This window comes from Cariama cristata, unplaced genomic scaffold (genome assembly GCF_000690535.1).
Source record: "Cariama cristata isolate BGI_N322 unplaced genomic scaffold, ASM69053v1 scaffold2198, whole genome shotgun sequence".
Taxonomy (NCBI): Eukaryota; Metazoa; Chordata; class Aves; order Cariamiformes; family Cariamidae; genus Cariama; species Cariama cristata.
This window is the reverse complement of record NW_009629265.1, coordinates 5,179-22,288: the sequence shown is the minus strand read 5'-3', so window position 1 is coordinate 22,288 and position 17,110 is coordinate 5,179. Positions and strand designations below refer to the sequence as shown.

Genomic DNA, 17,110 nt, shown 5'->3' with positions numbered 1-17,110 from the left:
TCTTCCCTGTTTTTCTGGCACTTCTAAAATACCACACTTCCATGCAGACCTCATAGGCTCTTTATTAAAAAAAACTTCCTTGCAATTTTTAGATTTCTTTTTATCTTTCCGAGGCACCCAATGAGCTTTTTCCTTCTGCTGCTGTCAACTCCAGACTAGAAGACCCCTGAGGAAATAAAAATGCTGCCAGCTGTCCTTCCTCTATTGAAAATAAGCCTTTTGGGTTTTTTCCTCCTATGGTCATGTTCCCTCTCCCACTATGCTCCATCATTCTTCCAAGTTGGTATCAATGATACAGTGCTAGGCCAGTAAAGTTCTCAGAGATAAATCACAATATAATGTAATTAATTTTACTTCCAAACTATCACTTTCTGAGTCTTAAATTTACTGAGTTACTCTGATAAAGGTCACCACTGGAATAAATATCAAAAGAAAAATTATATATGTTCCCTTTTAATTTAATCTCTTTATTTAAGGTTAACAGCTGTCTTGCACCTCCTTCAATAATAATTTTATTCCCTTAGTGTCTTGACCTGTTAAGTTAATGTAACTGATGCTCATTTTGCAAACTCAGATTCAATCAAGCTACAAATAGTACTTCTAATGCAAACAGTAATTTTCTCCATCAACATCTCCTAATCATTAGGTACTCATCTCTAAAGACCCTCTAAAAGCTCAAATAGAATCTAATTATACAGCCTTTCTTCCCCATCTCTTGTAAAACATGGAAGTACGTATTATTCTGACTCACCTTTCCCTAGAAATTAGAAGAATGGTGCTAAGAAACAACTGAGAAAAAGCTGTATATGACTTAGACTTTTTGATAGTTAGATGGATAATATATAGAAATCTCAGTATCCAAAGAAATCATTAATTATTGTGTGGATATTTGTTCTGTTTTGGCAGGAGGAAGAGGAAACAGAACTGGCAGTGATCTATCTGCAGAAGTTGCTCCGAGGCAGAGCTATTCAGAACATGGTATTCTGTGTCTCTTTGTTTGTTTCTCTCTTCAGAGTGATGGTGGGAATGATTGGAAGTGTATTTACAATCTTTCTTCCACAGCACTAATCAAGGTTAACGAGGCTTCTGCAGCATATCCTCGTTATGTTACCTAAAGTCCTTCAAGGCTGAAGTCTTTGCTCTCCAGCCCAAATTCCTTATAGAAACTTCTAGGTTCCTACATATGTCTGTGAGTGTCTTCTTGTTCCTGCCATCCCCTACACTCAGCTGTTTAATCAGATGCTTTATAGCAGAATTACTCAGATGGCGAATTCTAGACTAGACCTGAACCATCAGTACATTTTGCCTTGATTATGCCATGATCCAAGGCACAAGAAACCTCCCACATCCCAGCAGGGCACCTTGTATTTCATACCATCATTCTAGATTCCTGTGATGGTGGGCTGAACCTTAGATGAGGGGCAACTGAAGCATACCACCATGATTTCCAGCAAGTGCAGGACCCATCATTCTGCTTTCAGTGGAACAGAAGTGGGTCTAGGTAAAAATTAATTGAGTAGCCATGCCTCATAGGCTTTATGTTAAGCAAGTCCATCACTTTTGCTCAGACCAGTCCAGAAGGTTTGTTTTCATACCTGCTGAGAATATAATTGATATTCTCTCTTGCACTAATTATTTAATGTTTGTGAAGTGTTCCCATGTGAGACCCTGACCTGAGCTTTAGCAAACAATGCAATACTGTGAAAGTGGCTTAAGGTGGAATGTAGACTTCCCAAGTCTTCTCCAGTTCTGTGATCTATGAGAAGGAAGTGTGATGCCATTGCAGGACTGTTGACTTTCACATCATGACATGTCCCATCGTTTTAGGAATCTCCTTCCAGCTACTACTGGATCAGAAATATATGAATCAGATGGAGAATGACGTGAGCAGGGTTGAGTGATCCTTTGTTGCTGTTGGAAGTCCTGTTGGAAGAGAGGGGGAATGAAAATAAGACAGTGTCACGAAGGGCTGGGCCACATAACTCCATCACAGCAGCAGTTTCAACAACCTCCCCACCAAAGTATGGCTTTGAGCTGTTGCTGGACTCCCTCAAAGTGAAGGTCAGAGAACAGTAGATGTTGAAACAGGAGACATCTAACGCTGCAGTGAGGAAAAGAGGCAACACTTACACTGGGAAGCTTTGACAATGAGGCTGATATAACAGGACATCCAGAAGGATGTTGCCCTTTTCACTTGAAATTGGTGTTGCTGTTCTCCATTCCAGTGGTTTGAGTGCTGGGTGAAGCCAAACAGAATAATAAAAAAAAATTATAATAAAGTAGCAAGGGATCATCTATACTCCACAGCAGATGGTCTCAACTGTTACCTTCTATGCAGGAGGATTTAGGCAAGATTTACCTGACAGCTGTAGTGTTTGCCTAAATGTGGCAATTCATTACAGAGAAGTAGGTCTTGGAAACAGCTGACCTTGCAACTTGGAGAAAGGTGTGTTCTGCTGGCAAAACACGTTGATCTATATTCTCCATTTAATATGTTTGGTTGTTTAACTTCTTATTTTAAAGATGTTTGAAGGGAAGGAGAAGCGGCTGGAACTGATCCAAGAGCTGCGCACCACTCATGCACTCCAGGAGGATCAACAGCTGCTTTTGAAGGCAGAGGAGCAAATGACACTGTCTCTACAGCAACAGCATGACTTCCAAATGCACAAGGTTTGCCTGTATAGATAGGAAGGCTGATTCACGGCGCTCTCCTGACTGGGCACTCTGTGCTTGCAGGACCACCAACACTCTCGCATTTAGTTTCTTTATGTTTTCTATTATCCACAGAACAGAAAGCACCCCAAGTAACAAAAATGTTCTCCTAGCACAGTCCAAGCACTGAATGCCTGAGGGGCTAAAATTGTTCTCTCGCTGCTGTGGGGGCTCTGGAGAATGAGAGAAACAGACTGAGGCGTCCTGACCGCAGCTGCTACCCAGGCTGCACTTGCTTTGTTTGCAGACAGAGCACTTATTTATATTTACAGGGCTTTGAACAAACTGCACTGCCAGATGAACCTCAGTTTTCCCACATTTCAATCCGTTTGACTGGTGCTGTGACCTGGCATCACAATACATGCTTGTCACTCACATCTGTTAGATGTTTTACTGAATGTGTGTTACTGATCTGTCATTTCCCTGTTCGTTTTCTAGCTTGGCACCCTCTCAGGCTCCTCCTCAGGCATAAAACATCACAAAAGAAACCAAAGCAGACTTGCTTTGTAAATCTTGCTGGGCTTGAGACTTCTAGGACCTTAGCAATGGTGTCACATTGTTCTACTTGCCACTGTTACGGAGAATAGATAAATTCTGGGCTCCATACTCTGCCAAGGATCTAGTGAGAGCTGAGGATGCAAATTCCCGTTCTATTTCCTTGCAGAGCCACAACTTTCCAGAGCAAAGTGAATCAAAAGGCAGATGCTGGTCTAAAATGGATCATAAAGAAATTTTGTCCAGACTTCATGGCATCTCAGATACACAGTATCTCCTACATTCCTGCAGGTTTCACTACAGTTTTTACTACTCTCCTGTCTTTTCAGTGACCAGCTGTAAGGCAATTCTGCAGGTTACAGATTACAATAACAGCATCCGCTGGCCGGCTGGCCTGGTGGAGATGAAGCAAGACTACTGCTTTCTGCTGGGTGGGCAGCAACAAAATTTCCCCTCAGATCTCAGTAAAAATTGCACCAGGTGACTGTGTTTTACTGTTTATCATTTCCAGATGCTCCCTCATACACAGGGAGCCAAGGTGTGGAATGCAGGAATACAGAATTTTTATACTGAGGAATTAAGAGAAAAATAAAAGCCTTAGGCATTAGAAACTTGAAATGCTCCTTCTCTTCTGGAAGCCCAGGTGAGAGTGAAGGAGAGAGCAGTTCAGACACCATAATTACATTCATAGAGAAGGAGAGAGAGCAAACTGTAAAGATGCTAACCTCTGACCTCAGAATTTCATTTTGGGAGAGCAACTATCCCCCTCTGCTGGTATCTACCTCCTCTACTCTTGCATTTTTTTTACTATGTCTCTGAAGGCACACAGTCCAAGGCTCAGGTCCTCAAACATAGAATCATAGAATCATTTGGGCTGGAAGGGACCTTTAGAGGTCATCTAGTCCAACCCCCCTGCGGTCAGCAGGGACATCTCCAACTAGATAAGGTTGCTCAGAGCCCCATCCAGCCTGACCTTGAATGCCTCCAGGGATGTGGCTTCCACCACCTCTCTGGGCAACCTGTTCCAGTGCTTCACCACCCTCATTGTAAAAAATTTTTTCCTTATGTCAAGTCTGAATCTACCCTCTTTTAGTTTAAAACCGTTACCCCTTGTTCTGTCACAGCAGACCCTGCTAAAAAGTCTGTCCCCATCTCTCATATAGCCCCCCTTCAGATATTGGAAGGCCACAATGAGGTCACCTCGAAGCCTCCTCTTCTCCAGGCTGAACATTTTGAACTTTTGAACACTTGAACTCTCTGGAATGCAAGTACAGGAGTTTTCTCTGTGTGTGGCTAATTTAGAAAGTCACTGATGACTCACAGTTGTATAGTTTTTGATAGTCACAGGTTTTTTTCAGGTTTTTGACCTTTCCAGTATAAAAAGAGGCATTTTTCAAGAAATGCTTCCTGCAGAAAGAGAATGGAAACTCCAGATAAATTGGTCAAAGATGAGGGGTTGAAAATTTCCAACCTTGTGTGTAACAGAAGTCTAAGACAAGAGTGTTCCTGGGTTGTTTTCCTCCATTTCACACCAGTTTTAGACACAGCACCTGGAGCAATAAAGAGAAAGCAGAACCTTAGTTCCACGTTATCCCTCCCTGTGGGGTGCTGTGGTTACTGCATTGCCGTCCTCCATCTTAAACACCCGTGGGCTAGGCACTGTCACTTCTAGATGTGTGCAACACTGACAATCCCACTTTCTTTGAATCACTGCATGAGCAAATGGCACAGCAGTACAAGAAAACTGATTTATTACTACTTGTCTGGGATATTTCAGGTCCAGTTTGGGTTTTACATTCAAGTCTGCTCTGTCATTGCCTGTTTATTCTAACAGAAACACAGCACCCCAGCCAGTTCCAGACATTCCCTCCTGCCAAGGACTGTGGCTTCATAGTCCATAATGGGGATAATGAACTTAGCATAGATCTTGTCCCTTTCCAAAGTGCACTCATACATACCCAACCCATAAAACATGATGTGCTTGGAACAAGGAGTGAATGGCACAGTAACGCTGAACACCTGGAATGTAGCCTCAGCTCTGTCACAGACTTCCTGATTTTCCATTACCTGGAATTTTGGGGTCTCGTTTGCACTTCTGCAAAATCAATATAATTACTGTTGATTTGAATTTGTTAGCAGTTAGTAACTCATACAGTTTTAAGTAATAACTAAATAACTAAATCTGTAGGGACTCATGGTTGCTGTATTATCTCTGCAAGATGAATCACTTTGGTTCTATCATGAATGTCCAACCAAAGGCGTACCATTTCACTGAGGTGGCTTTGAACTGTAACAAACATTTTGTATCATTAGGAGAGGACAGAAATGTGACTGTATTCACAATAGCAGTTTCCTAAATCTTTACTCAAGCTTGCTACCCATAAAGATTGAGGGTTTACTTTCCAAATGCTAGAAAGAAGCTTCATCCGCAACTTTTGATCCTATTTTTCTGTTCTGGTCTGGCTAAGCTTAGCATAGAAAGATGGAGGTTATGCAGCTGAAGTAATTTCATTGTCACTTTTATATCTCCCCTTTCTTGGTCTGGGCAGTGGACCATTCCCCAGTAACAAGCAGATGGCCTCAGCAACTATTCTAGTTATACTCACAACCACAAAAGCGGTTGGTAATACCTGGAATACCAGGTGTCTACTGCTTTATCTCCTCCTGCCCACCCAAGCACAGGGGCTGCTTGTCCTAGTGTGACAGTATCGGGACTATTCCCGCCCTGACTAGTTTAGCCTTTTTCTGCCATCAGAGCCTATACACAGGAACATTACATTATGTAGAATCCAGGCCAGTGCATGGAAAACAAGAAGAATGCGAAACTCCTAGGGTTGTCCCATGGCTGCTCTGAGTGGATGTTGCAGAGCTGTTTCACATGCCTGTGGTAGTCCTGGGACTTCAAACAACATTCCTGGGGTTTGTAACACAATTCTTGGCTTTTTTTTTTTTTAAAAGCTGTCATCAATGGAAAACCACTTGGCCAGGGAAGAAGGAAGGGCACTGGCGAACATATTTGATTTCCTGTCCAAAGAGCTGGTGAGGCTGCAAGAAGAACGGAAGATCCACGCTTTTGTCATGCTGGCTGAGAGGCAGAGACGGATGCGGGAAGCAGAGGAGAGCGGACGTCGTCAGGTGGAAGAGAGGCGGCGTCAGGAAGAAGATGAGATTTTCAAACAGGCAAGAGAAGGAGACTGGTGGAACTGTGGGCAGTTTGTAGGAACTGCCTCCTTGTGGGAAGGTCCAGAGGGAAGGGAGGTGCTTCAGCTCTGACTCCAGTGATGGCTAATTTTAAAATTGAGAGTGAAGGCTTAGTGAAGAGAGGGCAATTCCTTCCTAAAAAAGCCCTGCCCATTAAATTAAGGCTGATCTGAATACCCCTATAGACAGTCCTCTTAGGCATATCATGAATGGATATAAGTTTCTAAATTTCCCCAACAAAAAGCTATGGAGAACAGATGTACCTAGATCATCTTTAGGAATAATTTTGTCAGCACGTGGTCTCTCTAGCAGAACTATTAGGTGCTCTCCCAGGAAGGATGCTTTTAAGCAAGGTTTTGGAAAGATTTCGCCCCCCCAAAAGTGGACTGCAAATAACAAGAGATACAAAGATTATTTTGAAGCTATGATAATGGATAACATAACCTTCAAATCCAGAAACAGAAATACTGAATTACCATCTTCCATAACTGTTCTATAGTCCTAGTCCTATTCCCTAGCTCCTGACTGCATGAAGCATATTTCTTCAAGTTGAAAGGAATGAGTGGGAGCCTAATTGACTAAACCAATAATTTTCAAACTTTGTGGGAGGAGGTTAATACCAAGAGAGTCTGGCATCATGTTTATTTTCTTTTAATTTTAGTTTCCTCTCTTATCTTTTCTGCATCTTTGAGTGGGAAGCAAGTAGGGTCAAGGTGCCATAAGCTTATCTCCTTCAGACTACCAGAGGGGAAACACCCATTGCTAGAATCTCTGCTCTACAACCATTATAAAGAAACCAATAATTTTATCTTGGTTTTATTCATGTTACTTTGGCTGGCTTGATGGAACCTCTTCCTTCAGGATTTGCTTGAATGAAAGCTGATTAATTTACTGAAGTCAATACTGATGGTTATTATTTGGCAGTTGTTGCTCAGGGGACTGTGAGAACTGAGGAAGCAACTGCCATTACATTCACAGAACTAACCTGCTACAGCAGAATTGGATCTGTGGATAAGTTTTTCTTCCACCACTGATTCTTTCCTCCACTTCTTTCTGTTCAATTAGTTCTCAGAAAGAATTATTAGAAAATAAATTTTTACACAAGTTATTCTTCCCAGAAAGCACCTGTGAAACCAAATCTCAGGCTGGCCTGTCTGAAATTAAGTCTGGTGAAAATCTGTTGTTCTTGCTTCTTTGGAAATCTGCTTCCACCATACTCCTGGCACAGCAATAGGCAGAAGAACAATATCTTGTTTTGTTCCAGGTGGTGAAAGTGCACCAGAGCACTATTGACTCCTACCTGGAAGACATTATCCTGAGTAGCATGGAGAACACAGCTGAAGAACAAGCCAGGGAAGAGATTCAGAGAATGGCCGTAGAAATCAATGACATTGCTTACGAAATGGAAAGTTGGTACGTTATTTAATGGCACGTTAGAGGCTGTTTACAGCAGTTTAGAACCTGCCTGACCATCTGCATCTGTGGTTATGTGTATAATCTAAGATGTGGGAAGGGCAGAGCAATACCGTTCATGATCGCTTCAGCAGTGTGACTGCTGTATGGGAACCACACTTACTACCTGGTACACACGTATAAATCCATCAGAGCCTTTTTTCTATACAGCATGTGCCAGATTCCCTTTGCAAATCACTTGTGGGATCTGTGAATCACCCTTTTTAGACTTCTCCATGCCAATGTGATGCTGTGACTGAGCTTTAAGTGAAGCTGGGAACTGCCTAAAGCAATACCCATTCATACTGGTCTTTTCATTTATTTACACTACTACAAGAGATGCTAAAAGATACAGCTATACAGCAGCCTTTCATTCTGGGGTGGCTGTTCTTTAAGAAACTGCCAATTTCCATGGGGGTCAGTCATATTGATGGCTGCTTGACAAGGCACTTTGAGTAGAGTAAGTTGTTGAGAACACCACAGGCTTGTGTTTGGCTGGGGCACCAGCAGTGAATACTTTTTAGGACCTGTCAAACCTCCAGTTCAGTTTCTATGCTCTTTTTTTGGAATTGAGCCATAAAAATCCCAATGACACAGTGACTCTCCTATGGTACAGCAGCTGTGTATTTTGTAACTAGATGAATACAACCAGAATGTTGAAATCCTTGGGGAGAATGAAGCATAGATAATGCATGCAGCCCCTGGGCCAATTGGGAGCCCACCAAACAGTAGCGTGGAAAAGAGCATGGGGACCAGCCAAATGCAGAGTCACAAAGGGGAAGAATTTAGCAAACTCAGCAATCGGCCAAAGACTAAACTGACAAAGGCGCAAATCCTCAGAGGTATCTGCATGTCTAACTCAGTTTGTCACCAGTGAGAACTGAGCTCCTAAATACCTTTGAGGATAAGGAGTCTAGAGTGATCTTCTCCCTGGAAATACTGCTTTCCAATGCAGTATTGAACACATTGGCAGTGCAGTGCAAAGGGGATACTCATGCTGTCACCTATTTGTAGGATAAAGAGATACCCAGCTGATAATTACTACCATGACAATACACTCCCTTGAAAATAGTGAGAATATTTACAAGGGAGTCTTGTGTTTGCAGAGGTGATCTGGAAAGAAAATTAAAATACTAATACCACTCTGCATCTGCTCTGTAGTCGGACTCGCCTACAGTCAGAAGAGATTGTAGCAGAGCTGGTCTATGATTTCCTGATTCCAGAAGCTGAGAAAATGTCTATCAGAGAAAAAGGTAAGGAGTCCAGTAACTTTATTCTCTTAGTGAACAGGTTTACGCTCCTTACTTTAGCTCACTGAAGGGAAAGATGCAGTGCCAAGAGTTGTCTCAGTTCTCTGAGATTCCTCTTTTGCACTCTGCAGGTAGAAAGTTAAGCCCTCTGACCCTTTTTCACCAATTTCCCATGAGCTTTAAAATGGTGGCCTGAATTCAGACCTGATGTAGGGTCTAGACTCTGCTTTTGCCAAGAAAGGTTGGACCAGGTGATCCTTGAGGTCCCTTCCAACCTGGTATTCTATGATTCTATGATAAATGTGGTGCATCTGCAACAATAAAAGTATGTGAAAAGAAGCAGCCCGTTGCACCTTCAAAAACAAACTGGGAAAAGTCTTTAAGTAGCATGGCTGTGAATTGTCTATTATATGGCAATTTCTAAAAACTGTAGAAGTCTTTAACAGGTAGATTACTTAAATACATGCCGTATGTAGAAGGAAGATTATATGCTTTCCTAAGCTTTCCCCCTCCCTCCTGCAACTGGTTGAGAGCTAGAAGCAAAGATAAGGCTTTAGGGTTGGCTGTAGTCGCATCATGTTTTAAGCAGATAATGTTGCAGTTGTAAAGGATGCTTCTGTTTAGCCAAAATGGAATAGTATTTGTCAAAATACTGAGGGGAAGGCCCTGGCAACCTGTATATTATATTAAGTATCATGAATAGATGGCTGGTCTTAACTGGGATGTTTCCCGTGACCAGCACACTCAGAAGACTGTGACTAAACCAGTCACCCATAGAAAGTGGATGTAACCTGAGAAAAGCAATTGTATCACAATAGAGTCTGAAGTGGTCCTTGTGGGCAGTGTACTTCTCTGACTTGAGCACAAAGGCACTTACTCCATTGGGGTTTTTTGTTGCTTTGTGAATGAAAACACAAACCCTGCAAACACATTTTGTGGTGTCTGAATTCTGCAAACTTTTTTCTTCCTTGTTTGTGTGTTTGTCACAACCACAGTATCTATTCAGCAGCTGGCAATTCTGCATAAGCTTAAATCAGCTCCCTTCACCTTAGCCCTGCTTCTGCCAGTCTACCAAAGCAGGTGATGTAATTTTAGTCAATGAAGCCGGCAGCTCAGGCACTAACACACACAGGTTAGCCTGTCTCAGAAAGGAGAACAGAAAGAGAAGACCTGGAGATAGTCTAGGATTCTGGACATACACAGATACCATCAAGGAAGCAAATATGTACTGGGCTTAAATGCAACAGCCGCTAATGAACAACGCACACCAGAAGCACTCCCAAGCAACAGAGGAAAAAAGTCTTCAAAATCTGTGATAACTACAGTGGGTTTGCTTGGAAAGCAGAGCTAGACTGAGACAAAAGTTAAAGTGGATACTGGTGGAAGAGCTAGAGCAGTAGGTGGTAAAGTAGAAGAGCTCCTTTAAATGCGATCAGGTGAAATTTGCCCCAATATTCTTGTGACAGCAGACATCAAATGTCAGGAAGAGGCCTGGCTCGTACTCTCTTCTGCTATTGCTGCATGGGGTGGAGGGGAGTCCACACACTTAAGGGAGAGCTGAATTCTACCAAATGTATGCTCTGATGAACACACCCTGCCATAAACCTCCAGCACGGTGATACATTCAGGGAAGTAGACTCAGTAACTAGTCCATGTAAATCCGAAGGAAATAGTACCAAAGAGTGGCATTAGATTTCACGAGCACATCAGTGTATTGCGTTTCTGTGGCAGCTTTTAAAGCTTTCCCTATAGTGAGCCAGATTATTGATTACAAAACTGTGTTATAACAACTTGCGCATACTTGAGCATACACCTTCCTTGGAACTAGCAGGAAGTGATCTGAGAGCACAGTTGTCTGGCCTGCCAGAGGAGCACATCCATTTGTAGAACAAAGATTTGAGGGCCTGTAAGTTCAGTCTTTGCCTACACTTTAGCTTCCCCTTAAACATCTCTATTTTGCCATTACCTAGTCTTTTCTCCATTTTTTGTCTCATTCCTGTGCATAAGAGCGGGGATTATTCAATACTGGCTCATCCTGAAACCCCCCTGCACCTCACTTCTGAATGCTCCCTCATTGGAAGTAGAAGTCAATGTGCTGATACAAAAACCCTTGCTTTTAAAAGGACAATCACTCACCAATTTGAGCCTGCTTTCTTTTAAATGGAATTCACTGTGACTGGGGGAAAGGACTGCAGCAATACCAGAGTATTCCCAGTATAGTTGATGCAGTTCATGCACACACGATTGAAGCCAAAATGCCTTGGGTAGAGAAAGCTCTCCTGGGAATTGAGAGCTGGCTGGTGAAGGTCAGTTTTTCAAATGCAAGTGAAATCTAGTTGCATTCATTGTCGACAAAATGGACCTGGGAGATGGATAAACATAAACAGGACAGGTTAGTAACATTGAGGGACTGAGTCAGTAACAGTATGCAGAACTGTATGACAGCACCAGCTGTTGAGGTTCATCCTTAAAGTACAGCTCAGCCTTGAAACATAAACAGATGAAAGCAACAAGGAAGTCTTGGAGTTTTGCAGGGAAGTGACATGAGGGGAGCCACAGCTCATTCCTGCAACATTCCCCACACCCTCCTTACAAGCACACAGTATTTCAATCTCCATGATTGTTTACCAGCATCTTAAGTCCAGGGAGAGAAAGAGGGAACAAAGAATAGTGAAGAGCAATGAAGGGAATTGTAAGGTGAATGCTTTGGCTTGCAAAATTATTTCCCAAGAGGTGGGCTGGAAATATATACAAATGAGATTGCATGAAAACTGTAAAACGCAGTAAAGAACAATCCTGCAGTAGCAAAAAGGAGACAATAAGGTAGGTGACTTTCTGTGTCTGTACTGTCTCTAAGTCTTACTTTGAACTGTGCAAGAGTTTCTCTGTGCAGGCAAAATCGTAACACAGGAGAGGGCAGATTTCAGCTGCAGTCTCCCAGAGACCTGCTGCAATTAACAGACACTGAAGGAGAAGTTATTTTAAAGCCTGATAACATATCCTGGGCCGTTACGCCCTAAGCTGGGAAGGAAAACACTTTGGCTGTGCTTCCCACTGTGGGGGTTAGTCTTCAAAGTGAAATGCAAAGTTGGTTGCTGCTATTAGGTGGCAGTAGAACACTTTCAGCCAAAGTTAGAAGGGCATGATTTTATTTTTTTTTCCCCCTGAGATAGGCTTTTCCACAACTGCAGGAAGGCTAAAAGCTGTCCCTCCCTTCTCCCCTACTGAGAATGCTTTGCTGTACCTTTCCAAGTAAAAGCCTTACCTCTTTTTATGCGCAGTGAAGCAGTCCCAAAGGAAACACATCTATGCTGCTCATCAGATCATCCACAGGGGCACAGAGAGTGTAGTGGCTGATCTGGCACTACCTCAGGAGACATCTGCCAGCGAGATAAAGGGAGATCCTCCTGCTGGGACCGCTAGCGCTGCTTTGAGTGGGACAGCTGCTGGACCAAGTGCAGCTGACAGCACTTGCTCTGCCACTGTTGCACGTGAACTAGCTAAACTTCTGTGCGAGGAAAGCTCAGGAGAGACAGCAGTGAATGCTTCTGATGGATCTGACAAGGATCCCACAGCCTCCTAGAAACAGAAGATGAGCCAGGTGAGTTTCCCTTCCCCTCTGTGATTTGAGCTTGGAGCATAGTGAAGGAGAGAGAAGCACATTATGTTTACTTTTTTCAGGACACCCAGAATGGAAAATCCTTTCTCTCCCTTGGGCTGTCCCTCCTGCTGCGTGCCAGCAATGTTGTCCTGGAACCACTCTGTATACATTTTGGTGTGACAGCCCCAGTCCAGCCCCCTCCACCACCTCCTCCAACTAGCTTTGGACATCATTAGCTAATTTTGCTCTTCTGCTTGAGTGAGAAAGCAGTGTTAGCATTCCTTGTTTGTTTTCCTGGCACAGACCAATAAAGATCTCTACCAGGGCTTTCGATGGTATTTCCTTGCATCAATAACATTAAATGAAAAAATATTCCAGCAGTGGGGAATTTTGAGTTGAGACCATACAGAGAGTCTTTTCTCAAGCATGTCCCACTGATTTCCTTAGTGGAGTAAAGCAGAGTGGCTTCCTGCATTAGTAGTGCTATTAATAAAGTGTTGAATGAAAATGGTCAGAGCTTGCATCATCTTTTCGCATAATTAGTCCTTGCATAAAGAAAAGGCGCCCTTGACCTCAGCAGAGTGGCTCCTGCCAACCAGGCAGTGTCTGGCACTAATAACTGAGGCTGGGTGATGGCAGAATGACATGGTGGGGGCTGATGTAGCTTGTGCAAAGAACCCATTAGACAGCGCTTATGGCTTTTCCAGAAATGTTACTCTTCAGACTGACCTCTTCTTGCTTTTTATCATCCCAAAGGAGAACAATTCTGGAAAGAATCTTATTTTTCTTAGAACAGTGTTAGTCACTCTGGCATTCCAGCTCCAGGGGGCTACGCAGAAAGGATGCTGGCTTTGCCTTGTTTGCAAGCATGGGGGTGCTCCAGCTCAGGATGTCAGAAATCAGCAGGCTGCAGACAGGCGCGGTGCATCTGATCAGAGAGCTGTCAGGGACTTGCTCAGCTCTCCAGCATTCACCTGTCAAAATTCCTGAGGTCTGTGGGTTTAGCATCTGAAAGGTACATTTACACTGACACCAACATCAAACACCACCAGCTTTTGGAGGAGCAGACACAGCCACAACACCACACCCAAAATGCTTACTCATCGATGGCTGCGCCTTATGCCACCAAGAGCAGTATTAGCTCTCAGTGCTACCATGATAATGGGCTGATCTCTGTGTGCTTCCACCATTGCTCTGTAACTGATAACCCGTTCTTTGTGCAGGGTCTGTAAAGCCTCAGGTATGGTGCAGCTAACTAATCCTGAACGTAGCACTGCTCCTTCAAAACACGAACCAGCAGCTGGTCAAAAATTCAGGCTCATTAGTGCATTCCCAGAAAAATTTTACATCATGTTTCTGTTTTGTGGATTGGGCTGAGGGACAGGGAGGGGGAGTGGCAGGGAGGGGGGAGAGAGAGAGAGAGGAGAAAAAAATGTGAGTACCCCCATGTTCCACTGAGCTGTACAAAAGAACTGCAGAGAGGAAACTGAGAGCTGCATCAAGGAACCACTGCTGGTCTCCAGGTCACTGAACCAGGGCCACCGGGTGACTGGTGGGGTCAGGCAGCCTCTGCAAGCTCTGCAAAACCTGGCAGGAATCAGAAACGGCTGATGAGTTTTCGTGAGGACTCTGTGAGAATGATCGCATCAGGATTTGGAGATTTGGGAAAATTCTCATAGTGTACGTAACTGGTCAGTGAAAGGGAAGGTAGCAAATGCAAAAACATAGAAAGAAACACTCTCCACAGTGTGGGAGAAGAAGCTGTGCAGGGATCGGCTCTTTTGCCTCAGGCCACCTTGGACAAATTTAGCCTGGTTGGAAGAGAGGGGGATAACATGAATCACAAGATCCAGTGTAACCAGAGAGACATGGAAAACTTGATGCAGCAGAACAGTAGGACAGGAAGGCCAATCCATTGAGGCATTTACTGTATTTCTGAGATGGTCTGTCAAAATAAACATTCTCCATGTGGCTTGTACAATTTAACGTGGTTTTAAAAAGATAAGAACTATTCCAACAGGTGTGGGAATGGACGTAGGTTGCAGCACTCTGGTCTTCTGCAGGGATACAGCCCTCTGCATGACAACGAGGGGGCAGGGGACTCCAGATGCTATGCACAGGCTGAGCTATAAATGTCTTGGCTTCTGTTACGATTTAAGGGACACCGTCAGGGTAAAACCATCTTTTCCACATGACATTGCCTAGCATGTAAAGTGAAGGCCACGGCAGGATTCCTGCAGGAAACTCTGCTCTAGAAACTGCTTTCAGTTGTCATGTGTGGGGTTTTTTCCAAGCTTTGCAGAATGTGCTTTGAGAAAGAAAACGAGCACAGTGAGAGGGAACTGGGATCATAAATCAACAGCACAAGAATGCACCATTCCCTCTCCTAGCAGGAACCAGAACAACCCTGGGGAGGAGCCCGTACCCGAAACAAACACAGCAGATGCCTCCAGGGCTGCACCAATGCAGTGGAAACACTGGGGAAATTCTGCTTGTCCCACTTTTCTGTCACCAGCTGCCCACTGGGAGGGAGCCAGGCTGTGCTGCTCTGCCAGCTTCTGCATCCTGACGGGGGGGGGAGATGGCCTGAGCCTAATGAGCCCCTGGGGTCACTGTGCTGTGAGAATGGTGAAAAATCAGTCTCTTTGCAGTAAATGAATGCAAATTGTCTCAGGTCTTCCCTGCCGATATGGCTCTTGCGGTGAAGAAAGAGGAAATCCTATTGCAATAACTACAGTTCAGACCAGCAGAAAGGACTTTTGGTAGGACAACTGAAAGCCAACGCACCTTTTTCGCTGGACACTTACTGTATCTATGTTTTTGTCAACAAAAAAACCACAACAAACCTATGCTCTTCCATGTCTCCTGCCCCCCTTAAAAGCAACGTGACCATCACAAAAGTTGCTGCTAGACCTGGCTGTGGTGCTGTTAAAAAAGAGTTCCTGCCACTTTCTGAGCGCTGCTGTTTGCTCTGCTCCTGGTCTTGCAAGAGCACAGGATCTGCCTGCTACTTTGCTGGGCTCAATTCAGCTCTCGCACAACTTGGGGGTGGTGGTGGTGTGGATAACCCTACAAGTATGGTCCTCATGTGCCAAAGGCTTTTAACAAGGTCCAATTGTACTGATACTAACTTCACCTCCTCCCAGTCCCATCTCCCTGCTTCCACCAAAATCCTGTTCATGCAGCTTTTCCTGTGTTTTTCTGACTGGTGAGTCAGTATTTTCTTGGCATCCACCAGCCTCCTCATCTCAGTGCCCTCCAGAGTCAGGCCTGGGCTTGGAAGAGGAGCTGTTGTTTCATATGTGTGCCCTCCACCCCGCCAGAGAGGCAGGAATCGTTTTGAGCATCTGCCAAAACTGCCAGCTCTCCGAGAGGTAACATGTACACCTAGACTAGGAAATTCAATTTGCCTGGGACCACTCTGGACTGAGGCCCCCACCTCTCCTCACAGCCACTGCCAGGAGCAGAACTGGCAGGGAAAGCATCTCAACAGGCAGTGCTTGCACGAGAGAGAAAATCCCAGCGGGCTGATGTGAAAGGTGTACACTGAAACCCGGGGAGGAGCAGCAGCTCTGGCTCTCTGCTCCGATCGTATCATTCATTCCCTCTCGTTCTTCCTTTTCTCCCACATGCTGCGTCAACCCCACACGCCCCTTCCTCCACCTCCTGTGGCTGGAGTCCGGGCTGTTCCCCCGTGCCAAAGCCCAGCCCGTCCTGTCGCGCCCAGGAGGGATGTCCTGCTCCCGTTTCCTTCCTGGGCTGCTCACCTGTACCCACTCGTTACTCAGGGTCAGAGCCCTCCCCGGCCACCCTGGCTCAGCACACCGTCCCCAACAGACCTGAGGGCCGTGACTGCCCCTGCAAACACTCACCTTTGTGACTAGCCACTAGTCTATGGCTGGCTGGGCCCGCTGGCTGGCGGGACCTGATGCACAGCCCAGCCCATGCCAAGCCATTTTAGATTTATCACATCTCGTTCCCCCAACAGGGAGCTTTCATTGTAACCTGCACTCCTTGCCCATCCTGGAGTCCCTCGGTCAGTGCTGGGCGCGGCGTTGATCACCCTCTTCCTTGCGGTAGCGGCTGGAAGCGTGGGGTGTTACCTGCAATGCAAATTGCAGTGAGCTAATTGCAGCTGCACAGCCAGGACCCGATGCTATTGCTCTTGGTGACAACGTCGGCGCTGAGCGTGAACACCACCAGTGCTCTGAATACAGACGCAGCAAGAAGCCTGAAGTACTTAACCAGCGCTCTTACGTAGCCCCTAAACTGAGAGCACACTAAACCTCCTCCTAAATACTATTCTCGGCCAGCGTCTTCGCACTCACCGTTTTACACCGCTAGCATTTGGAAAGCAGCCGCTCCCACCAGCGTTATGGAGACTGAAAAGCTGCATTCG

The 17,110-nt window shown here is 44.7% G+C and overlaps 1 protein-coding gene across 1 annotated transcript in view; it reads left to right on the top strand.

Moving 5' to 3' along the window:
- MAATS1 (MYCBP-associated, testis expressed 1) overlaps positions 1-12,693 on the top strand; it is a 32,159-nt gene extending 19,466 nt beyond the window's left edge. The window contains exons 11-16 of the mRNA XM_009705088.1: positions 907-978; positions 2,524-2,670; positions 6,166-6,387; positions 7,673-7,821; positions 9,022-9,113; positions 12,392-12,693. Coding sequence (XP_009703390.1) covers positions 907-978; positions 2,524-2,670; positions 6,166-6,387; positions 7,673-7,821; positions 9,022-9,113; positions 12,392-12,693 — 984 coding nt within the window. The remainder of the gene's footprint in view (positions 1-906; positions 979-2,523; positions 2,671-6,165; positions 6,388-7,672; positions 7,822-9,021; positions 9,114-12,391) is intronic.
- Positions 12,694-17,110: the final 4,417 nt, after the last annotated feature.